Consider the following 25810-nt stretch of genomic DNA (forward strand, 5'->3'; position numbering starts at 1 on the left):
TTTTGAAACTTAAAGCATTTTTTTCTTTTTAATTCATTTGGACAAACACAATATTGCAAGCACTGCAGTTAAAAGTGCATTAATGCTAGTTGTTATTCAGTCTATGCTGAAGTTTACACACTGCTCACATTGAGCAAAAAATAGGTAGTATAGGAACTTCTGTTTTCAGTTTATACAGATAAATGTAATCTAATAATAATTGATCAAAAGTGAAAAACAATAGATGACATAACAATTGAGTGATGTCAGCTCCTCCTTGTTTCAACAAAAGTTTGTATTTTCTTGAGAAGTAGTTTTAAATCTGTTACAAGCGCGTAATGTGACCTCATGAAAATCTATTATCAGTGCCTGTTATTCACACATGATGTCATGATAGGATGTTTGAACAGGCTCTTTTACCTTCCAATTGAAAGATAGTGTGAGGGTAATAACCTTTATGGAGGAAATGCTCTTCCTCCAGGTCATTTATAATATTTAAGAACACAGCAATAACCAATGAATAGAACACTGTAAGCCTTATGTTTTCTTAATGCGGAGAGAGATAAGATCCTGAAAATGGAAATGTTAACTTCAGACACTCAATGGACTCTGAATTACAAAACTAGCAACTGTGAAAACTAAGAAGAATCAGGAGAGAAAACCTGGAAACAGTTTGCAGGCCACTGGAGGCTCTACACCTTTAAAATATCCCATTTTTAGGTCCTATCAGCCTAAGTCATGTGAGGGCCATAAATCACATCAATACCAGGTCACCTCCACCATTATTTTACAGTCTGTGGCTGTCATGAGAAAATTGGTGTAAATCCAGGGAATTTGCTATCACCATTTACTGCATTGTTGAATGGAACTATGATGAATTTTTCTGTTTCAGTGAGGGTTTCAGCAGAGTGCTGCAAATGTCTCAGGGAGTTATGGTGCAGTATGAATAATGGCAAAACTTCCTAGTGTCCTACAATTTCCTGTAATGGCTATGTTGGAATAATGTCACATCCCAAGCATGTGGAAAGGCAGAGTGGTTTCATGGAAGATTTTCATTTCTTTTAAGTTGAGACAAGTAGTCTAGCACATATCAGAAATGTGGTGAATTTCTTGACTCTGATTAGGATAGTGTTGTGCAATAATATGCCCTAGAACCAACAAAAGGGATGCTTTATTAGAGACTATAGTGAGCAACGAGTCTGACTTAGTCAAGAACTTAATGATGCCCAAACACTTATCTAATAATGAACATAATATGATCAAGTTCAGCACAGTGGCCCAGGCCTTCTGCTGTCCAGATTATCAGACTACCCAAGATGAGCACCAGTTCATCACTGAAGTCCCAACATGCTGACTGTATAGAAATTATCTGGGAAGTTTAAATTCTGCCCTGTCCCTCGGGACCTTACAAAAATGATTCAGACTCTGAACTAGAGCCAAAGACTTTAGACAGTTCTGACACGGTAGACAGAAAAATCCCAGTAGCTTAGAACTGACCCCTTTGAACCCCCTGACGTTCCATCAACAACCTGCTCCCTCCCCTCCCTAGGTTCCACATTATACCCTTCCCATCTTAGCTCATTTACCCCTTCCCCAATTAACTTACCCACCTCCACATTCATTCACTCATTCACTAACAGTCTGAGAAGATCTGGGGCATTTAAACTCTTAATAATTAGAATATAGGAGCTAATACCCTGAAGAAAAGGGTGTGGCTTTTGCATGAAGAATATATTCACTAAGGTCTCCAAACTGTCTATGCTGAATGAGTTTTGCAAGCTGTTCCATTGAATGTTTAGCCAGAAAGATAGGAATAATTGAATAATTTTTGTCTGATGAACATTAGAAACTAGGGTTCTACAGCTGATTAGAAATTTCGTGCCTGTGTTTGAAAGGGAGGAACACGAACAGCTGCTCAAATTCTAAATTTGATATGGCTGACTTCAATGGAATGAGGCCGAGACTGTCACATTAAACTAGGCAAATCAACAAGAGAATTTAATGTGACAAAATACCAATTTATATTTTTAAAGATTATGAGATCTATTTGTCAAAAACTGTAATCATGGACACCTAAAGAGGTAATGCAAAATTGAAAGAAAAATGTGCAAATATGCAAACAAGAGCACAGATCTTGATAACTTGGAAAACTGCAAAGCCATGGGTCATACTGTCTAGAGGACTGGAATATAAGGGAGAATAAGAATTCAAAGACATTAATTATAAAACAGTGGTACAAATTTTGAAGTCTTTTCTGCTAATGGCAGATGATGCCAGATTAAACATAAATTTTAAATCTAAAAAGAGAAAAGGGCCACAGGTATGTGGAATGATGTTGACTGACTGTTGAACTAAGTTATGACTCATGAAAAACAGGAATAAAAGCTAAAAAGAAGTGAGAAGCCAGCTACACCAAATTCTCAAGTTAGCACTTGTTTCTCATCATATCTGGGCTGCAACCTCTCTACTCTGAGCTCACACAGTGCTACAAAGAGACATTCACACAATACAAATCACTGAAACTCAATTTGTGCTTGAGCAGTGCTACTTGGCTCCTGACATCTTTACAGTCTTGATGTAAACATGGAGAAAACTGAATTGAAAAATTGAGGTGAGCATCAATGCCCTAGATGTCAAGACAACATTTGACCAAATGTTGTAGTGTCAAGAGCCCCAATAACATTGAAGCCAATAGGACTTTAGGGAGCTCTCCTCCAGTTGGAGTTAAACTAAGCACAGAAGAAACTGAAGATATTTTGATCATTGTGGTTATTCCTCTCAGCTGCACGACATCAATGCATTCTTCAGGTTGGTACTCTAGGCCTAACCATCTTCAATTGCTTAATCAATGACTTTCACTCCTTTAAAAACCCAGATGTGAAGATGTGATGAACCATTCACAACTTTTAAGACACTGAAGCAATCTAGGTCTGTATTCAGCAAGAATTAGGAAACCTTCAGGCTTGCAATGAAAAGTGGCAGCTAAAATTGGCACTACATTGGTCTCAGGCAGCAATGACAATGTTTAGCAAGAGAGAATCGAACCATCTCCCCTGACATTCAATGGCAGCCATCAGTGAATCCTCAACTATCAGCATCCTAGGGGACAGGGTTCATTGACCAGAAACTTAACTAGATTAGGAAATAATTTGAGCAAGGAATTAGAAGGGCTAAAAGTGGTCATGAAAATTAGTTAGCAAACAGAATTAAGGAGAATCCCAAGGCTTGTTATACATATATAGAAAGTAATAGGGTAGCCAGGGAAAGGGTTGGCCCACTCAAGGTCAAAGAAGAGAATCTATGCATAGAGCCAGAAGAGGTAGGTGAGGTCATAAATGAATCCTTTATGTTGGTATTCAGCAAAGGCAAGGAATTGGTGGAGGATGATCTCAGGGAAGAGAGTGTCAAGTTTCTAAGCCAAGCTATTAAAAAGGAAAAGATGTTGTGTGTCTTAAAAAGTATTAAGGTAGATCTATCCCAAAATATTGAAGGAGGCAAGAAAACAAATTGCTGGAGCATTGACAGTTATCTTTATATCCTCTTTGGCCACAGTTAAGGTCCCAAAGGACTGGAGAATAGCCAATGTTGTCCCATTGTTTAAGAAGGGTAGCAGGGATAATCCTGAAAATTGCTGGCCTGTGAGTTTCATGTCTGTGGTATGGAAATTAGTGGGGACAAGATCTATACGCATTGAGAAGCAAATGGACTTATTAGTGACAGACAGCATGGTTTTGTGCACGGGAGGTTGTGCCTTACTAACTTGATCGAGTTTTTTGAGGAGGTGACAAAGATGATTGATGACAGAAAAGCAGTTGATGTTGTCTACATGGACTTCAGTAAAGCCCTTGACAAGGTTCTTCATGGCAGACTGGTACAAAAGGTGAAGGCACATGGTATCGGGGTGAGCTGGCAAGATGGATACAGAACTGGCTTAATCATAGAGACAGAGAGTAGTGGTGGAAGGATGCCTTTCGGAATGTAGAACTGTGACTGTAGGGATCATTGCTGGGACCTCTGCTGTTACTGATCTATATAAATGATTTGGAGGAAAATGCAATAGGTCTAATTAATATGTTTGTGGACGATGCAAAGATTGGTGGAATTGCAGATACTCAGGAGGATTGTCAGAAGATACAGGAGGATACAGATCAGTTGGAGGCATGGCAGAAAAATGGCAAATGGAAGATCCAGTACAGGTCAAAATTATACAGTGAATGCAGACCCCTTAGGAGTATTGATTTGCAGAGGGATGTAGGTGTGCAGGTCCACGGATCGCTGAAGGTGGCAGTGGGGATAGATAAGGTAGTAAAAAAGGCCTAAGGCATACCTGCCTTCATTGAAACGGGCATTGAGTATAAAGATGGGCAGCTTATCCTGCAGCTTTATAGAAGTTTAGTGAGGCCACACTTGGAATATTGCGTACAGTTCTGGTCACCACACTACCAGAAGGATGTGGAAGCTTTGGAGAGGGTACAGAAAAGGTTTACCAGGATGTTACCTCAAATGGGGGGGTTTAGCTATGAAGTAAGGTTGGATAGACTAGGTTTGTTTTCACCAGAATGCAGGAGGTTGAGGAGTGACCTGATAGAAGTTTATAAAGTTGTGAATGCCATGGATAAAGTAGAAAGCATGAGGCTTTTTCCCAGGGTAGAGGGGTCAATTACTCATTCAATTATACAGGTACAAGCTGCAACGGGGGATGTTTAAAAGAGATGTGCGAGGCAAGTGTTTCACACATTATGTGGTGAATGTCTGGAATGCGCTGCCAGGGGAGGTGATGGAAGCAGACACAATAGCAGCATTCAAGAAGCACCTGAATGAATACATGAATAGGAGGGGAATAGAGGGATATGGATCCTGGAAGTGAAGACAGTTTTAGTATGAAAGGGCAGAATGTGTCTGTGCAGGCTTGGAGGGCCAAAGAGCTTGTTCCTGTGCTGTATTGTTCTTGGTTCTTATTCACATGAATATATGGTTTTCAGAGCAGGTCATAAGGTGTTAATTCTGGAGCAAGGAATTCACCTCCAGATTCCTCAAAGCTGCAGAAAAAAACTGTCTAAAGGCATAAAGAATTTGAATTAATTTCCTCCACTTGCTTGAATAAGGGCAGCTCCAGCAAACCGCAAGAGACACGGCACTATCCAGAACAAAGCAGCCCACTTGATTGTTATCCCCTCCACCAAATTAAAACTTCTCTCCCTCCATCACTGGTATGTAGTGCAGCTATATTTATTGTTTACAAAATGGCATGTAACACCTCGCTCTTTTGACAATACCTTCCTTTATGACCTCTGCCACCTAGAAGATTAAGGACATTAGGGACATGGAAACATCAGGATGTGTGTGCACTATCACATATCATGCTACCTTGATAATGTATCACTGTTCTTTCTCTGTCAAAGGGTCAAAAATCCTTGAACATCATTCCTCACAGCACTGGGGATGAACTTACAACAAATGGACTGTGATGGTTCAAGATTGTTGCTCATGACTATCTTCTGAAGAATATTAAGGATGGACAACAAACATTGACACTGCCAGCGACAATCAAGCCACTTGAATTTTTTTCATTCCCTAATTTAACGAAAAATTGGAGGCAGTCCAGAGAAGATTCACTCAGTTGATCCTGGGAATAGAGGGATTTTCTTATGAGGGGTGGTTGAATGGGCTTGTGCTCATTGCAGTTTAGGAGAATGAGAGGAAAATGTGTTGAAACATGGAAGATTTTTCCAGGTTTGACAGGGTAAAGGCAGAGAGATTGTTTCCCCTTGTGGGAGAGTATAGAACTGGAGGACATAATCCCAGAGTAAAGAGTTGCTTGTTTTAGGCAGTGATAAGGAAGAATTTCCACAGCAGGCTTTTGCGGATGGGCTATTAAATATTTTCGAGGCGAGATAGACAGATATTTAGTCGGTAATTGAATAAAGGGTTATAGGGAATAGACAGGAAAATAGAGTCGAGGATTATTTGATGAACCATGATGGGGCAGACGCAATAGACTGATAGACCCACTTCTGCTTCTACATCTTGTGGTCTAAAAGATATCTTTCTCTTATGTGGTACAAATGTTGACTTGTATTTGGTAACCCAAATATAAGCACAAGCCTTGGAGCTACCATATCCTGCATCATTGTCAGAGGAATTGTGAATGGAAATGTCTTGATTTGTCAGTGAACAATCCCACTCCTGAATTACTTCTACAGCTATTGAAAGTAAATCCTGAAAAAGACTTGTTCATGCCAGAGTTGTTAGAATGTCGAACACACTGCATCAGAAACATAGACACAAAATCAATTGAAGTATTTAAAAGGGAGATATATACTGGGTAAGTAAAGTTATTACGAGATATGGAGAAAAGGCAGGGAATTGACTTTCAAAAAATGGAGCTGCCTTGGCTAACAAAATTACGGAACTTGCTCAATGGTATATTTATTTTCCTGTTAGCAGTGGTAACAGTTGGATTGATGCGAAGGAACATATTACAATCTAGGGATGTCCTAAACTGCTTTGTCATCAAGTATTGTTTCTCTTGTGTAGGCACAGCTCCTTTTGATATCTTGAGGCAAAGGTGACCAGCTTATCATCTGCTGTGTTTTGTAGGATTCCATGGGATTCAAGTGACTGCTGGTGCCACTTTGTATGCAGATAAAAGTTACCACGATTGAATTTTGTACAAGATTAGATTAGATTAGATTACAGTGTGGAAACAGGCCCTTCGGCCCAACAAGTCCACACCGACCCGCCGAAGCGAAACCCACCCATACCCCTACATTTACCCCTTACCTAACACTACGGGCAATTTTAGTATGGCCAATTCACCTGACCCTGCACATCTTTGGACTGTGGGAGGAAACCGGAGCACCTGGAGGAAACCCACGCAGACACGGGGAGAACGTGCAAACTCCACACAGTCAGTCGCCTGAGGCGGGAATTGAACCCGGGTCTCTGGCGCTGTGAGGCAGCAGTGCTAACCACTGTGCCACCGTGCCGCCCTGATGCCACCGTGCCACCCTGTTGCTGGTTCAGAATTTATTTCCTCTCCTTACATTTCTGGCTGTCTGTGATAAATGCTTGCTTTTGAAGGAAACCACATTGTTTTTTCATTTGGTTGTACCAGCTGCAATAATCCTGGGTGACCTTCTCCCATACCCTGAAGCCAATATCCAAATTCCGAAGCGAAGCCTTTTGAGAATCCTTGTAGGATTCCCTGTAAACATCATAAGAGCACACTCCAGACTTGAGCTGTTTATGGAAGATTCACTTGGATGAATGAGTATTAGTCATTCTGGTTATGTGACCAGACTGACTCATTTGTGACTATCTCAAAAGCGTCCTGGATACTTGACTTTCAAACTAAGTGAGCCTCTGTCTCTCTCATTTTCTCCAGCCACCTGATTTCCAGAGGCTTCCACAAACGGCCTCAAGAAAAGTAGTTGAATTTTTTTTTGCACGACACTTGGACATAGTCCAAGCCTCAAATATATATGGTAGAGTAGTCATCACTTTTGTTCTATAGACGTTCAGGATAATAAGCAAATGAACCCCCCTTCATTCCCAGACTGATGCTCCAAGTTAGTCAAAGGCTACACAATTTCCTTTCATCAATACAGGCAGTTTGAAAGAGAGTTTTGCTGAAATAAATGAACTTATCCACAACTGAGCAGGTCTGATCATGGACTTAACCTTTACACTCATCATCAAACAGGAAATCACAAAGTATGTTGTTGTGACCCAGTTAAGGAGGGGTGAACTGATTCCTTTCGCTGGTTACATCTGGTGATTGGTTTGTATTTAAAAGAAAGTTGATGTTGCCAATTATACATTGTTATGGTCCCAGCTAATGTTTTTACTGAATAGATCTCAGCCTCAGATCTGGTTTAATGGATTATATTTTGTACCTTTACAGTTTTGATGGTCTTTTATTGAAACACAATCGCACAATACTGCAGATTTGGGTTTAACAATAAGATATCGGAGGCTGAGGGGTGACCTTACAGAAGTTTAGAAAATCATGAGGCGCATGATTGGGTAAACAGACAAGGTCTTTTCCCTGGGGTGGGGAGTCCAGAATTAGAGAGCATAAGTTAAGGGTGAGAGGGGAAAGATTTAAAAGGGACCTAAGGGGCCACTTTTTCAGACAAAGAGTGGGGCGTCTATGGAATGAGCCGCCTGTGGAAGTGGTGAAGGCTGGTACAATTACAACATTTAAAGGTATCTGGATGGGTATATGAATAGGAAGGGTTTAGAAGGATGTGGGCCAAGTGCTGGCAATGGGACTAGATTAATTTAGGATATCTGGTTGGCATGGATGAGTTGGACAGAAGGCTCTGTTTCTGTGCTGTACAGCTTAATGACTCTATGACAGAAGTTTATTACACAAAAGAAATTGAGATAAAATAAACAAAGCTATTAATATATTTGACACATCTAGGTATTTCAGAACATAGGGTGAAATTCAATCCTGTCCATCTCAAAAACTCTCCTTTATAGTATTTGCATTAGAGAGAATTCCCTTTGATTTCACATATAAAGCTCAGACTGAGAAGTTTCCCACATTTGCAATAACTAATTTTGATGTCAGGATCACAATAATGAAAACCTTTGGAGAGCATAGTAGGGAGAAGATGATGAAGAAGGTTGATGCTAGCACGCAGCCCTGTTTAACTCCATTAAGTTTGAGAATAGATCAAACGTATCACCATTGTCCAGGATGCACGCCAAGTGATAACTTTCTCAGGTAAGCTGAATTTCTCCATTATTTATCAAAGGCTTTGGTCATCTAAATAAACATGTAAAGGTTCATGAGCTGTTCTTCACATTTCTCCTGGAACTGCCTTACTACAAACGTCATGTTAGTGGTTTCTTGGCCTTTTCTGAAATTGAGCTGACACTCTGGAATTGGATTCTGGTCATGTTATTGCAATAAGCAGCTCAGAAGGACTCTAGTGAAGTTTTTGCTGCAAATGGAGAAGAACGAGATTCCTGTATGATTGCCGTGAGATTGATGAATTTCTTTTCACTTGTGCAAGTAGCTAGTCGAGTTTTTTATTCTCACAGAATGGTTTCTTGTTCGCTCATAGAATGAAAAAGTTCAGTGAGCTTCTTCACCAGGCATTGGCCTCCAGTGCTGTCAGGATTAGCTCGGCTAGCATCAGTTTCTGGAACTTTACCAGGAGTGACAGGAGTTTGATTGCATTTGTTGTTTCTGACAGCAGAGGAGGGTCATCAGGACAGCAATTAATGGCAACCTGTGGCAGCATACTGATTGCTTCTTCACTGATGCATGATTAAGGATGTGCTCTGCTTAACCTCCTAGAAGGTGATCAGCATTGACTTGTTGGCACTGAGGCTTGGTGATGAACCAGTAGTTATACATTCTAGTCCACAGACAGATTTTAGAACATTGTAAAATCTCTTACAGTCTATGTGGTATTCATATGCTGCAGGTAGATTCAGAGTATCGTTAGGGAGGAAACTCCAGGTCCCAGCAACGGTGAAGGAACAGCAATATATTTCCAAGTCAGGATGGTGAGTGGGTGCTTGCAGGTGGTGATATCCCTTGTATTTGCTGCCCTTGTCCTTTTAGATGGAAGTGGTACTGCTTTCTGATTCAGCTAGTTGTCTCTAATTTCTCTGAGCTTGCATCGGACAGTCCTGCAGATATTTCAATGGGTATTGCACTTGCATGATGTTAACCTGTTACGAAGGTAAACCCTGTAAATATGGCCAGAGTAAAGTATTATACAGCTGCAAATTACTTTCCAACTTGAATGCTCAATGCTTCGACTGATAAAGGCAAGCATGCCACACTCTTTCTTTACCATCTTATCCATTTGTGTTGCAACTTTCAGGGAGCAATAGACTTGCATCCCAAGATCCCTCTGTATACCAATGCTCCTAAAGGTCCTGCTATTTACTGTATACTTCTTGCATTTGACCTCCCAAAATGCACACTCATCCAGATTAAGCTCCATATGCCATTTCTCCATCCAACTTTCCAACTATATCCCGCTGTGTTTTTTGACTATCTTCCTCACAATGCAGAACTCCTTCAAATTTCATGTTACTGCAACCTTACACGTCAGTCCACCTACATTTTCATCCAAAACATTTTATATACTACAAACAGAAGTCCCAGCGCTGATCCTTGTAGAACACCACTGGTCACCAACCTCCAGATAAAACGCCTCTCCACAACTATCTTCTGTCATCTATCACCAAGTCAATTTTGTAACCAACTTACCAACTCACCGTAGATCCTATGTGATCTAACCTTCTGGACTAGCCTACAATAAGGAATTGCAAATGTGTAGTAAAGTCCATGTCAATAATATCCACTGACTTACCCTTATCAATAATTTTCATCACTTCCTCAAAAAGCTCAATCACCTTTGTGAGACAAGACCTCCTCCACACAAAGCCATACTGACTATTCCAAAGACATCCATTCCTTTCCAAATGTGAGTAAATTCTGTCCCTAAAAATCTTCTCCAATAATATCCCAACCACTAATAAAAGGCTAGCTGATCTATAGCTTCTTGGATTATCCCCATTGCCGTTCTTAATCAAAAGAACAACATTGGCTATTTTCCAATCTGCTAGAACTTCATCTGTTGCTAGAAAGGATACAGTGATCACTGTCAAGGCCCCCAGCAACCGCTTCCCTTCCCTTTTTCAGATCCCATCAAGCATTGGGGACTTACCTACCTTTACGTCATAGAGATATACAGCACAGAAGCAGACCCTTCGGTCCAACTCATCCATACCAACCAGCTATCCTAAATAAATCTAGTCTCACTTACCAGCATTTGGCCCATATCCCTCTACACCCTTCCTATTCATATACCCATCCAGATGGCTTTTAAATGTTGTAATTGTACCAGCCTCCATGACTACTCTGGTAGCTCATTCCATATACACATCATTGTCTGCATGAAAAAGTTTTCCTTTAAGTCCCTTTTAAATCTTTCCCTGTCAACTTAAATGTTTTTCAAAATACCCATCACCACCACCTTCATAATATTGACATGCCCTAGAATTTCATCATTCCCCTCCCTAATCTTACCATCATTCATATCCTTCTCCTTGGTGCCTACCAATGTGTGCACACATTGCTAAAGGGAAATATATTACTTAATTTTGATGCTTCAGCCTTAATTCATTGTCTTCCTTCTTCTCTTCCTTCACATGCAATGACACTTAGAAATCCAGATATATAAATTATATTTTTACATTTTGCAGTTTACGGAGAATGCCATTAGTGAGACATCACCCAGTAAATTCAATTAGCAAATGTATTGTCTTTAACACCAAATATACCATATTACTTAATATTATGAAAAATCTCCATTTGTAAAATGAGAGGCTTATAGCTACAGTGCCTGTAATATTGCATTGCTCTATCAACTGCAAATCCTAGTCTAATGGAGATTAGATCATCTACAAACTGTCAATTTAAAATGTGATCAATTCTGCAGGTAATGCAACTGCAATTACTAGACATTAATAATGTGGAAATTAAAACTACATTAAAGAGGATATTGTCTCAGCATTAGATACTATGTGTTATGCCTTATCATGATTGTGAAGTAACTGTTTAGCCTTCTAATAGGCTGCTGTCAAAAATAATGGGCTGCTGTACCATTACAGTAGCTCTCCCTGAATTATATTGTTTTGGAATCAGCAACTTTGCTGCAATTAAGCAAATTATTCAATTAAATCAGACTGATTTAGCCAATAAAGGGCACTCACTCTGGAACAATGCGACCCAATTATTTACAATAGTGCCCGACTCAACATATAGCCAATAGTCACAAGCGAGTTACCTCCTTTACATCACTATTTTTGCAACTATCATATGGTATGAGTCCTGTCTAAATTTCCACTATGTACAATTAATGCCCTAAAAGTACTGTATATTTATTGTGGAATCGATTAAGAAATACCACTAATTCGTAGAGTAGTTTGCAATGTCTGCTGACAACAGTGCCCCAGAAAGTATTGTGATTAATCCTTTTCCACTTGACTCTGTAAATATTTGATTATGTTTGTAGTGAGAACACAGAAAAGTTGAAGGCAAAGTTGCATACAAACATATGAATTAGGAGAAGTAGGCCATTCTGCCCCATAAGTTTGCTCTGCCATTCAGTGAAATCAAATTGTGGCCCTCCTCACAACATACCTGCCTACCTTTATTAATGTCCTTTGACTCTTTTATTAGTCAAAGAGCTATCTATTCTGCCTTCAAATTATTGTCAATTAACTTAACTAACTTAATTTAAATGGCCTCTTATTCTTCTAAACTCTGATGAATACAGACTCAGCCTGTCCAACCTTATAAGATAACTCCATATTATGTCAGGTTCTAGGTAAGTGAGTAGGATGTTTCAATGTCGTTACAATCAAGGTTGGAAAGATGCACAAGCTTATTTCTAGTCTCACTCCTGGACTGGCCACAGAAAATTTTGTATTTAACCAAGGTGATGATATGGATAATCATATGGTTTCAGACTGTATTAGGAACAAGTTAGCTTTATTCCTTTAGTCAACAAAGAATAACAAGTTTATTACAAATATGACTTACTCAAGTGAGCATGCAAACATTATTAACAAAGAAAATTAGATTGTACAAGAAAAGGTATGACTTCTATTCTAACATCCTGCCTTGAACATGAAGCAAATATGGGTAACAGGCAAATTATGTTTGAATATTCCACAGCATACATTGAACAGAAAACACAATCAAGCTAGAGACCACTGATTTTTCAGTTGACACCCCATAATTTTGAGTTATACTGTGGTTCATCAAGTTTAACTGAAACTTTACAAGAAATTACACTGCTTGAATTTTGACCTGACATTGAAACTCCATGAAAAGCCACTCCATCATGGATTGTTCACACTCTGGTGATTCACCTTTCAGGCGAAAGTGAGGACTGTAGATGCTGGAGATCAGAGTCTAGATTAGAGTGGTGCTAGAAAAACACAGCAGGTCAGGCAGCATCGGAGGAGCAGGAAAATCCAGCTTCTTCCGGACTTCTAACAGCACAGAGTTATTCAACTTCTCACTGAGTCTCCAACTGCACAGAACCAGTGTATTCCAGTTGCCTTTTCAACAATACAACTTCACAGTTCTTTTCTGCATGAAGTTTGCTGTGTCTTTTCCTCTCTTCAATTAACTGTGACCTGGGAACTGCTCTTCAGTGACCTCTGAGCTGTTTTGAGTGATCGATTGAAAAACTTGCAACAAATCCCGCCTTTGTTCCAAAAACATAAATTAAAGCTAATATTTTGGAACAATCAAATATAGCAACCAGTAGTGGGCCCTGAATATATCATCCCCTTGAAATTCAAGGTCCTCTGAACATATAACCACCCCTCATTGTTAACTTCACAATAGTAAGTAACAAAAAAGGAATTCATCATGGTCTGCATCATGATGCGAACTTGGTTGTCAAACCCATATAGACTTCTTTACTATATTACTGCAATAAGGAGTATAATGGTAGTAGAATGGTTATACAATTGAATTGGTAATCCAGAAGCCTGGTGTAAGTAGAGCGCTAAATTGCAGGCCAAATTGCAGATTCTTTGTGCTATGATTTTTATTTTGAATTACATTGCTGCAGGTTTAAATTTGTCTCAGTAATTTTTTTTGTAGAAAGGCTTCCGATTTGGTATTCGAGATAGAAAGAGAATTAATCCATTGAAACAGCCTGTTGGCTTTCTCAGTCCACCATCTTCAAAATCAAGGTTGGCATAATGCAAGTGGAATAGTGGAACACTACTTCACACTACCACATTCACAGCTTGATAAATGATTAATTCTTGGCCTTATTGGTTCCTGATAGATTGGAACATCTCAATATGCAAAATTAGACAGGCAACAGTAAGAGAAACAACTTCGGTAAGTAAGCAGAATTTCTTTTGATCTATTTAACCTTGACATCAGAAATAATGGGGAGAAATAGGCTATTTTCGTTTAGGTTATGCTATTAAGTGCAAGATACGAGTCAATGTTTTTGCAGACTTCTTTGAGGCCTCTAATTCTGTTTAACAAACATAGACGTTATCAATAAGTAAAAGAAAACTGTTACTGAGTTATTTAAAATAAATGTTCCCTGCTATTAGAACGATAAAAGTGCAATCAATTTAATTTTATTTTCCCATCTAAAAGAACTTGAAGCTGCTGTTGGATATTGATATCTTCCAAATTTTAAAGGTTTCTTTTTTGACCCATTTATGGGATGTTGACATTGCTGCAAAGTTTGGCATTTATTGCCTATTCCTCCACTAATTCATCTTAATAAGGTAGTGGTGAAACCTCCTTCTGTGATCACTGCAATCTGTGTGGTTAAAAAAAACTGTCCATACTATTAGATGGAATTTCTCGGTTTTTAACCCAGTGAATATTTAAAGGCAGAGTCATGTGTAATTTGGAAGGGAAACCTGTTGTCCTTGTACTTCTAGGTGGTAGGAGTCATGGGTTTGGGAGTTACTGTCAAAAAAGCTTAGGCAAGTTGCTTCAGGCATTTCAGAGATGCTGCAGCCACAATACTTAAGATTGTGTATTTGAATGCCAGTCAAGTGGAATGATTGATCTTGTGTGGCGTCAAAATAATTGAATGTTATTGGAACTACTTTCATGAAGGCAAATGAAGAGTATGCCTCCACACTCCTGACTTATACCTTTTAGATGGTGCCAAGGACTCTGAGGAGTCTCTAGGTGAGTTACTGAGTGGTGCCTGGTTTGTGGTGTAGGTGTTTTTGAAAATAGCTTCAAAGACATCTTCACATGCACGTGAGGTAATTGTCGCATTATATCTAGATCCAGAGTGACTGACAGGTATTGTGTCCTCCATGGTGTTCTACTCCCATTGCCTTCATAGGCCCTACCCAACTGTCCAAAATGCAGGATATCTTTCCTTTATTCTAAGCTTGACTTAAAGACATTTCATGCAGCATCCAAAGAAAAATTCTCTCCCATGTGTCATTATTCAATAATTCCTAGGGAAGATTCTTTTTTGCATAACTACCACCACTTGGTTCAGTGATTGTGTACCTCCTACTTAAGTGATCTCAGAGGGGAAAATCAGCAGAAAAGTAGTAATACTTGGAAAAGAACGTACAGGTCATACTTTCTTCCATTTTGAAGTATACAAGTTGGATCAGTATGTTCCATTTCCAGTTTTACTGATTTTTTTTTTCCTTCTGGGATGCACACTAACTTTAAGCCATGTAGTCCAGCTTTAACTGGAGCTGGGCACTCTCAATATTGGCCCCCTGCTGAAGCATCTAGCCGATCAACCATACAGTTACCACTGACTGGATGTTAAAATCATTTAAAACAGCAGGCAGCACAAACTTGGCATGCTGCCGTCTTACATTGAACAGGCATGGGTTGAACCTGATTCCTGTGCCTGTTTTTGGGGTCTGTTGAATTTAGTCCCATGATGCTTCAATCATGATTTTTAAAAGTACCACTTAGAGTGTAGCTGCGGGTGGGAACTGTTGACAGGTTTCACTATATTTGACTGGCTACATCTGTCGACTTAAATTTTTCATCCTTGTGTCTGGTTCAGAAAAAGAGAGGTTGCTTTGTCTTCTGACCTGTCATGAATGCAGGAAGCAAAAACAGTCTGCTGTGAGGGAATCTCAGCAGGGGAACTCCTAACAAATGAGAGGCAGATATTGACAGACGGTCTGCAGTTTTGGTGATGAATGTATTTCATACACTGCTGCTCAAGGTCACTTCATGCTCAAAGCATTTAACAATCATAAAAACATCCTGGGTTTTTTTGATGCTGTAATACATTGTGAAGCTCAACAATCATTTAAGTGACTCCTCATCCTACTGGAAGTCTTTTTTTCTTTATAGGAAATAAGTTAAAATGACAGTATTTCTTCTCAGAATGTTTCTCACATCAACTAAACAAAATGTAATTTTTACATAACTTTGTTCTATTTTCTTTCTTCCTCTTCTAAGAATACAATGCTCATTTTTTTTATCAACAACTTTCTGGTACCATGTTGAAATGTCCATTCCAATATGGCATTGATTATCAGAAAACCACAGGACATGGGAAGCAAGCTTTTAAGCACAATGTTGTTTTCCCATGTGAATACGCGAACACAAATCAGGAGTAACGTAAGGCAATTTAAAATATTCAAACATTCCACTTATACTTTCACTGCCTTTTGAAGAAGACTTTTAAAGAATCACAACTCTGAGAGAAAAGTTTCTCTGTAACTCTGCCTTAAATGAGTGGATATTTTCATTGTTTAACAGTGAACCCCTAGTTCTAGATTTGCCCTCAAGAGGAAGCATGCTCTCCACATCTACCCTGTCTAGATCCTTCAGGATCTTACATTTCAGTCAAGCCACTTCTTACTGTTCTGAACTCCAGCAGATACACGCCTATCATGCCCACTCTTTCCTCATAAGATAACACGCCCATTCCAGGTATTAATCTGGTAAACTTTCACTGAATTGTCTCCAATGCGTTTATATCATTTCTTTAAAAAAGAGATCTGTACAGTACACAAAACTTCAAAATTGTTTCAACGATGCCCTGCATAACTGAAGCATAACCTCCCTTTACTTTCCCTTGCAATAAACAAAAATGCTGTTTAGTTTTTATGATTACTTGCTGAACCTGCAGAATAATATCTTTTGGATTCATGCATGGGTCCACCCAGATCCCCCTGCACCTCCAAGCTCTGCATGCCTTTCAACAGTCATTAAGTAAAGTTGATTATGAACTTGAGCTGATCTCATTTTTCTGCCCTGAGATCAGCTAACTTCATCATAGATAGAAGCAACCTGGGACCTGAACAGTTCTGCCACAACGTACAACAAAGGAAGTTATATATCAGACATTAATTTGAATGATATTGTAATAATTGCATTACCTGAATATTTTCACACAACAATAAGCCCCTGGAATAAGTTGCCAGAGAAGATGACTGGGGTGGATCCAAAAGAGGATAAATTTGGATGTATTTGCAATTAAATGACTGTTAAGAAAATAGGAATTCAAAGCCTTCAAAAAACATACAGGTTGCTGATCCGAAATACCTGATCCCTAAAAGTTGTAAAATTAATGGGTAATTAGAATGTCGCTTCAATAAAATACATGAATAATTGATTAGACTCAGTTATACAGCATAGAAACAGACCAGCCCCACAGCCTATTCAGCCTCTCCAATTCAAACCCTCCAATCCCAGCAATATCCCTGTTAATCCTTTCTGCACCCTCTCAAGTTTAACTATATCTTTCCCATAGTAGGGAGATCAGAATTGAACATAACATTCTCAAAGTGGCCTAACTAATGTCTTGTACAGCTGCAACATGACATTCCAACTCTTATACTTAATGTACTGACCAATGAAGGCAAGTGTGCCAAACACCACCTTCACCATCCTGCAACTCCACTTTCAAGGAACTATGCACCTGCACCCCTAGGTCCCTTTGTTCAGAAACACTTCCCAGGACCCTGTCATTAATTGTCTAAGTCCTGCCCTGACTTTCCTTACAAAAATGCAACACCTCACATTTATCTAAGTTAAACTCCATCTACCACTCCTCAGTCCATTGGCCTATCTGATCAAGATCCCATTATACTCTGAGACAACCTTCTTTGCAGTCCACTACACCATCAATTTTAGTATCATCTACAAACTTACTAACCATAGTGCCTATATTCACATGCAAATCATTTGTATAAATGACATAAGGCAGTGTACCCAGCACTGATCCTTGTGGCACACTGCAGGTTAGAAACTTCCAGTTCAAAAAACAATCCTCCACCACCCCTCTCTGTCTCCTACCTTTAAGCCAATTTTGTAACTACTTGTCTAGCTCCCCCTAGATTCCATGTAATCTAACCTTGCTAGCCAAAAATATCTACCCTGAAGAACTCTTGCAGAGATGTCCCGGAGTTGAGATGACTGACTTCCAACAACCACAATCATCTTCCATCGTGCTAGGTATGACTTCATCTAGTGGACAGTTTTCCCCCGATTCCGATTGACTCCAGTTTTGCTATGACTCCAGATGCCACACTCAAAAAATGAAATCTTGATATCAAGGATATCAAGGGCTGGCACTCTCACCTCAATTCTGGAGATTAGCTCATTTGTCCAAATTTGAGTCAAGGCTGAAATAACAGCCCTAGCAAAACCCAAAATGAATGTCAGTGAGAATGTTGTTGCTAAGCAATTGCTATTTAATAGCACCATTAATAGCTTTTTTCCATCACTTTTCTGACAATTAGGAATGAACGGACGGGGCGTTAACTGGCTGGGTTAGTTTTACTACCTTTTGTGTAATGGTCATATCTGGGCAATTTTCCTTATTGTCGAACACATGTCAGTGTTGCAGCTGTACTGGAACTGCTTGGCTCGGGATGTTGCCGTAATGTTGTCAGGGCTCAAAACCTTTGCTATAGCCAGTAAAGTTAGCTATTTTTGGCTATCATGTAGAGTGAATCAAATTGGTTTTAGACTGGCACATGTGATGCTGTGAATCTCTGGAGAAAGCTGAGATAGATCATCTAATCGTCACTTCTAGATTAAGATTTGCAAATGCTTCGTCATCATCTTTTGCATTTCTGCACTGGGTTCACCTATCATTGAGGATAAGGATGTTTGTAGAACACCCTCCTTCAATGAGTTTAATTCCCCATTGCCATATTCAACTGGATCTAGCCTCTGGTAGAACCAAGCCACTAACTGATCATGGCCACCCTCCTTGAGTGGAATTAAATTACTCCCTTGATGTACTCTGGTGCTACACCCTAACTGACCATAGCACCTTTTCAACCCAGTAAGGATTGCTTCTTTTGTAGCATTTGCTATGTAAACCAGTGGCACATGCAGCAAGTGAGATGTGATGGAGCACAGTTCTATGTCCATTTCTTTGATTTTTCAGTGCTCCAACCCTTAGCAAGCTGCCTGCCTCTCTCTTAGCAATTAAAAACAATGCAAACCACAGAGGGTGGCACACTGTAACTGAACTCTGAAGACCCTCTGGACTAAGAAAGCAAAGACGTAAGATGCGTCCTGTGCAGATGCATGAGATGTACATGGCTGTGTGTGTCCCTGTGGAGAACATGACCCAGTAGTTTTCGTGTCATAGGTGTTCCTGAGCTCCCAAATTTTGAATGGCTGAAAGAGTGTGTGTAGCTTCAAGTGCTTGCAGTCATATGGTGAGATTGGCTAGACAAGTGTTAGGGAGAATACTGGCAATGGATCTTGTTGTGAAGAAGCAGTTGGATGATGGGTCTCACAAGCTGTAGCCACCAGATACTCATTCTGATTTCCATGTTGGGAAAGGAGAGGAAAATTGCAGGTGGCATATTAAAAAAAAACAAGTCGGGGCTGTAATGAAATGTAAATGCTCTGAAGTAAGACAGACACTGCCCAACGGTGTGACTCTGAAGTTAGCATTTAAGGCTGGAATAGAAAATCACAAGACATTTTCTCGATGTTGAGATTCTAATTCTTTCATTCTCTCCATATAGCCTCATCTTATTCAGTTCTTCACTTAGCCTCAGAAAGTGCCAGAAATACAGCTGTGGCAGTATTTATAAACTGTCACAAATTGATTCATGCCCCATTCAACTATTGGGTGTATGATAATATCTTCAACAGTGAGAGAAGTGATCAAAATAATTTCCACTCCTAACTTTTTTGATCAATTTTCCATAAAACCAACAAGGAATGCAAGTTTTTTTTAGGATCAGTGGAGACTGACAAATTGTACTAATCATGTTTTAACTTATGTTGAATCTGTTACAATTAGCACTGTCTTGCAATCCTCACAAAGGCTTAGGTTACAAGAAACAAAAATATTTACTGCTTCAGGTTTCTCTTTCCAATATGTTTGAGTCTCAGTGGACTGACTGATATTATTGCAGGTTTTGATTATGCAATAATTGAATTGAAATGTATTAAATCTTGATCATTCAAAAGAAGCTAATTTTTACATAAATCCATAGACAATTGTCAATGTAGTACTTTGTTTAGCTTGATATATGAACATTGAAGTATTAAAGGTGCATATCTTGGATTTCTCTGTCTGTGTTCCTTTTTCCAGACTATTCATGGCCACAGTGGACCCATAACTGCAGTGTCCTTTGCCCCTGATGGAAGATATTTGGCCACATATTCCAACGCTGACAGCCACATTTCCTTCTGGCAGGTATGACTGATTTTATACTTTTTCATTTGGTTGTGTATGCTTCACTTGAAAGGTCAAATTTCTTGAATTTTTAATAAGGTTGCATCATTTTACACAAAATCCTTGAAAGTTAGTCTCCAGCTGACAGTTAAAGAGAACTGGAGACAGAACTGCTTGTGTTGAAATAGGTTAGAACTACCTGAGGGATGAGGTTGACAAGAAGTGGTTTAAGTGAGAGAAAAAGGATGAAATTACCCAAAATGAGCCACAAAACAAAGTTAATCAATAGCAGTACTTATTTTTAAGACAAAGAAATTGATTACAAGAGTAAGAGGTTCTCCCTTAGACAAGGTGGGTAATATGGCATCATAATCAACTTGGAATTTGCTATTACATTTCTCAATATCCTGTTTACATAGAGTAGAGAATTGGGCTTGCATAAAGAGAACAATGAGAGTAATTAGGAGAAGACAAAGAATGCAGTTTTAGTACCCTGCCATGTACCTCTATGTCTACAGCACATTTAAACTACTGTTTGGCACATTGTAAATTTGGAGTTTTACATTCATTGTGAAATCCTTTGAAATTCAATCTTATCTTTGCAAAGTCCCTTCTGAAGGACAAGTATTCAAAAGCATATGTCAGAGACTTCAGAAACTGGAGACAGACGGTTGCTAGTAGCCACCTGTGTTGATTGACTATGTTAATACTGTTCTGATTGTGTTATCTTATTAAGAGTATATTCATTCTTTCTAGAAATGGGTTTGCTTATTGACTAATTGCCCAGTTGCATGCCTCTGGTCGTGTTCAACTGCATTAGCTTCAACAAGAAAAAGTAATGCGGCAACTCAGCAGGTCTAGCAGCATCAGTGGAGAGAAAGCAGAGTTAATGTTTTTGGTCCATTGACTCTTCTACAGAACACAGATTATTCCGTTTTATGAGAACTACATTAACTTGACTAGCTTTTTTCCAGTAAAACTCGGGCAGAGCTGAAAGAATAAATGTATGCTTTCGTATAAATTATTATGAAGATTGTATCATTTAAAAAAACTTGATTCTTATCTCCCTATCTCTTGGAGATTTTACTAGGAACTTCAGTAGATTTTACGAAAATGAAGTTCAATTTGGCATGTACAGATACTAACATTTAATGATATAGTGCCTACCTGGAAATAATAGAGTCATAGAGATGTACAGCACAGCAACAGACCCTTCGGTCCAACAGTCCATGCCAACCAGATATCCTAAATAAATCTAATCGCATTTGCCAGCATTTAGCCCATATCCTTCTAAACCCTTTCTATTCATATACCCATTTAGATGCCTTTTAAATGTTGTAATTATACCAGCACTTCACCTGGCGGCTCATTCCATACACGCACCACACCTGTGTGAAAAATTTGCCCCTTAGGTCCTTTTCAAATCTTTCCCCTCTCACCTTAAACCTATGCCCTCTAGTTTTGGATTCCCCCCACTCCCGGGAAAAGACCTTGTTTATTTACTCTATCCATGTCCCTCATGATTTTATAAACCTCTATAAGGACATCCTTCAGCCTCCTGACATTCCAGGGAAAGTAGCCCCTGCTCTAGAAAATAGAACATAGAAAAGTACAGCACAGAACAGGCCCTTCGGCCCATGATGTTGTGCCGAGGATTAATCATAATCTAAAATAAAATAACCTAACCTACGCACCTCTCAATTCACTGCTGTCCATGTGCATGTCCAGCAGTCACTTAAATGTCCCTAATGACTCTGTTTCCACCACCACTATTGGCAACGCATTCCATGCATTCACAACTCTCTGCGTAAAGAACCTACCTCTGGTGTCTCCTCTATTCCTTCCTCCTAATATCTTAAAATGATGACCCCTTGTGCCAGTCAGTCCTGTCCTGGGGAAAAGTCTCTGGCTATTAACTCGATCAGGTCAACTCTCTTCGTCCTTCTCTCCAAAGAGAAAAGTCCGAGCTCAGTCAACCTCATTTTGTAAGACAAGCCATCCAGTCCTGATAAACCTTATTTGCACCCTCTCCAAAGCCTCCGTATCTTTCGTATAATAGGGCAACCGGAACTGGACACAATACTCCAAGTGTGGTCTCACCAGTGTCTTGTAGAGCTGCAGCAAAACCTCGCAGCTCTTAAACTTGATGCCCCTGTTAATGAAAGCCAAAACACCATATGCTTTCTTAACAACCCTATCCACTTGGGTGGCAACTTTGAGGGATCTATGCATTTGAACACCAAGATCCCTCTGTTCCTCCAAACTGCCAAGAAATCTGTCTTTAATCCTATATTCAGCATTCGAGTTCGACCTTCCAAAATGCATCACTTCGCATTTATCCATCTGCCATTTCTCAGCCCAGCTCTGCATTCTGTGTATGTTGCGCTACAGCCTGCATTAGCCCTTGATACTATCAACAGTACCTTCAACCTTTGCATCATCAGCAAATTTACTAACCTCCCCCTCAATCTCCCCATCCAAGTCATTTATAAAAACTACAAAACGCAGAGGCCCAAGAACAGAGCCCTGCGGGGCACCACTCACCACTGACCTCCAGGCAGAATACTTTCCATCTGCAACCACCCTCTGCCTTCTGTCAGCCAACCAATTCTGAATCCAGGTAGCCAAGTCTCCCTGTATCTCATACCTCCTGACTTTATGAATTAGCCTACCATGGGGAAGCTTAATCAAATGCCTTGCTGAAGTCCATATACACTACATCCATTGCTCGACCTTCGTGGACCTGCCTCGTCACATCCTCAAAGAACTCAATAAGATTCGTGAGTGTGACCTGTCCCTCACAAAGCCATACTGACTGCCTTTAATTACGCTATGCTTTGCCAAACAGTCATAAATCCTATCCCTCAGAATTCTTTCCAAAACCTTGCTAACCACAGACGTAAGACTGACTGGTCTGTAATTGCCAGGGATTTCCCTGTTCCCCTTCTTGAAAAGAGAAACAACATTCACCTCCCTCCAATCTTCTGGTACGACTCCCATGGAGATTGAGGAAGGAAAGATCTTTTCAGCCTCTTCCTATGGCTCAAACCCTCCAACTTTGGCAACATCCCTCTAAACCTTTTCTGAACCCTTTCAAGTTTCACAATTTCCTTCCTATAGCAGGGAGACCAGAATTGCATGCAGTATTCCAATAGTCATCTAACCAATGTCCTGTACAGCCGCAACATGACCTCACAACTCCTATATTCAATGCTTTGACCAATACAGGAAAGCATGCTAAATGCCTCCTTCATATCCTATCTACCTGTGACTTCACTTTCAAGGCACTATGAACCTGCACTCCACACTCTCTTTGTTCAGCAACACTCCCCACGACCTTACCATTAAGTGCAAAAGTCCTGCCTCGATTTGCGTTTCCAAAATGCAGGACCACCAATTTATCTAAATTAAACTGATCTGCCAGTCCTCAGTCCGTTGGCCTATCTGATCAAGATCCTATTGTACTCTGAGGTAACCTTCTTTGTTGTCCACTACACCCCTAATTTTGTGTCATCTTCAGACTTACTAACTGTACCTCCTATGTTCGCATCCAAATAATTTATATAAATGATGAAAAACAGTGGACCCAGCACCAATCCTGTGGCATACCATTAATAGAATGTATTAAGAAAGAAATTTAACTAAACTCATGGTTCATTATTCACCAGGTACATCCACCACACACTCAGGTATTTCAGACCCTTAACACACAATGTATTAAATGGTTATTCTTCTTGTGACCATTGTTTGTTTGCCATTCCCAATATGTCCTCTAGTTCTCGACCTTTCCACCATCAGGAATAGGTTCACCCTATCACCCTACATGGATTCCTCATTATTTTTAACACCTCTCTGATAACTCCTGTCAAAGCTCTGTTCCGAAAGGAAAATAGCCTTCTTCTCCAGTCTATCCACATAGCTGCCCCTCATCCTGGAACCAATTTCATAATCATTCCAGCACATTCCCTAGTGCTTTCACCTCATTCCTAAAATGTAATACAAGGATTGAGTACAATTGTTAAGTTATGTAATGATGCCGTACTCCAGTTGAGGCTGAGCCAGTGTTCTATAAAGATTTACCACAGCATCCTTTAAAGAGTATTTTAGTGTAAACTTGTTAAAAATGTGATATTTGCAGTGGTCATGTTTGAGGAAACTTGATTCTAGCTATGGAAGAGGAGACTAGGAATTGTGGGTTAGTTTCTGCGTGACAGGTTAAATAGCTGCCACACATCAGAATGCTGACAAGAACCTATTGATTTTCACCTGAAACCTTAGCTAGCTCATCAACACATGGAAAACAATCATGGGATAGGCAGGTCTTCCACTTCACTTTGTTAAACACTCATTAGCTGCTGTTTTAACCCTGGAATTCTAACTTTAACTCTTTGTGTGCTGGTTTCCTGGGCTGGGCTTCCTCGAACTCACCAGACAAAGAGGTTATCAGTCCATTATATAGCTGAGTAATTGAGGCCAACTAGGGCAATAAATGAACAAATAGATCTGTCACCTAATTCCTTATCTAAGAAGACATGTTCTTTGAGAAAATGTGCTTTCACTATTTTGAAGATGATTTCCAATACTTTACCAGTCATTTCTGCTACCAAGAAGTTTGCTACCTCTGTTGTGCACTTCCCAGTTCTCAACATAGAAAGCAGCAGGGCAGCTGCTTATGAAGGTTAGTGTTGGACCAGCTGTTCGGATACAGTGCTCCTAAAACAGAGTGTACAGGCAGAGGGTCTTACAGAGTGCCCATCTCTAAGGAGGATCAGTCATCACTGACATTGGCAGCACCCAAAACAAAAGAGACCAGGAGGCCATACATTATCCATGTTGATTAAGGTCAATGCAACCTTTAGTTATTTTGTTTCCAGGGAGTTGCTTGTGATATTTGTCAAAATCTCACAAGCTGCTGCCTACTTGTCAGAATGGTGCTCTTTATGCACTTCACTGCTGATGAAGTCAGTCAGAAAGAGAGGATTTGCTCCTCTGGCTGGGATTCCCATAGATCCAGTGAGTCATAGCTTGCGTACACAAGACACCCTCATGTCAGCCAGTAACATTTATCATTCAATGGGGTTGCAGTCCCTTAATGTTCAACTACTGAAAGATCATTTTGCATGCGAGGGTGGTGGTGGAGGGTTGTTTTTCAGACTGGAGGCCTATGACCAGTGGAGTGGTTAGTAAGGATCGGTGCTGGGTCCTCTACCTTTTGTCATTTACATAAATGATTTGGATGCAAGCATAAGAGGTACAGTTAGTAATTTTGCAGATTACACCAAAATTGGAGGTGTAGTGGACAGTGAAGAGGGTTACCTCAGATTACAACAGAATCTTGACCAGATGGGCTAATCATCTGAGAAGTGGCAGATGGAATTTAATTCAGATAAATGTGAATTATCCCACTGCATTTTGGGAAAGCAAATCTTAGCAGGACTTATACATTTAATGGTAAGGTCTGAGGGAGTGTTGCTGAACAAAGAGACCTTGGAGTGCAGGCTCATAGCTCCTTGTAAGTGGAGTTGCAGGTAGATAGGTTAGTGAAGAAGGCGTTTGGTATGCCTTCCTTTATTGGTCAGAGTAATTGAGTACAGGAGTTGGAAGGTCATGTTGCGGCTGTACAGGACATTGGTTAGGCCACTGTTGGA

At 39.8% G+C, this 25810-nt stretch overlaps 1 protein-coding gene across 5 annotated transcripts in view; it reads left to right on the plus strand.

The window, feature by feature from the left end:
- LOC122540110 (WD repeat-containing protein 7) overlaps positions 1-25810 on the plus strand; it is a 674231-nt gene that overhangs the window by 638028 nt on the left and 10393 nt on the right. For all 5 annotated transcript variants that reach the window (XM_043675451.1, XM_043675605.1, XM_043675690.1 and 2 more), the window contains one exon: positions 20079-20183. In XM_043675451.1, the coding sequence (XP_043531386.1) occupies positions 20079-20183 (105 nt within the window). The remainder of the gene's footprint in view (positions 1-20078; positions 20184-25810) is intronic.

Source organism: Chiloscyllium plagiosum, chromosome 1 (genome assembly GCF_004010195.1).
Source record: "Chiloscyllium plagiosum isolate BGI_BamShark_2017 chromosome 1, ASM401019v2, whole genome shotgun sequence".
In the NCBI taxonomy this organism is placed as follows: Eukaryota; Metazoa; Chordata; class Chondrichthyes; order Orectolobiformes; family Hemiscylliidae; genus Chiloscyllium; species Chiloscyllium plagiosum.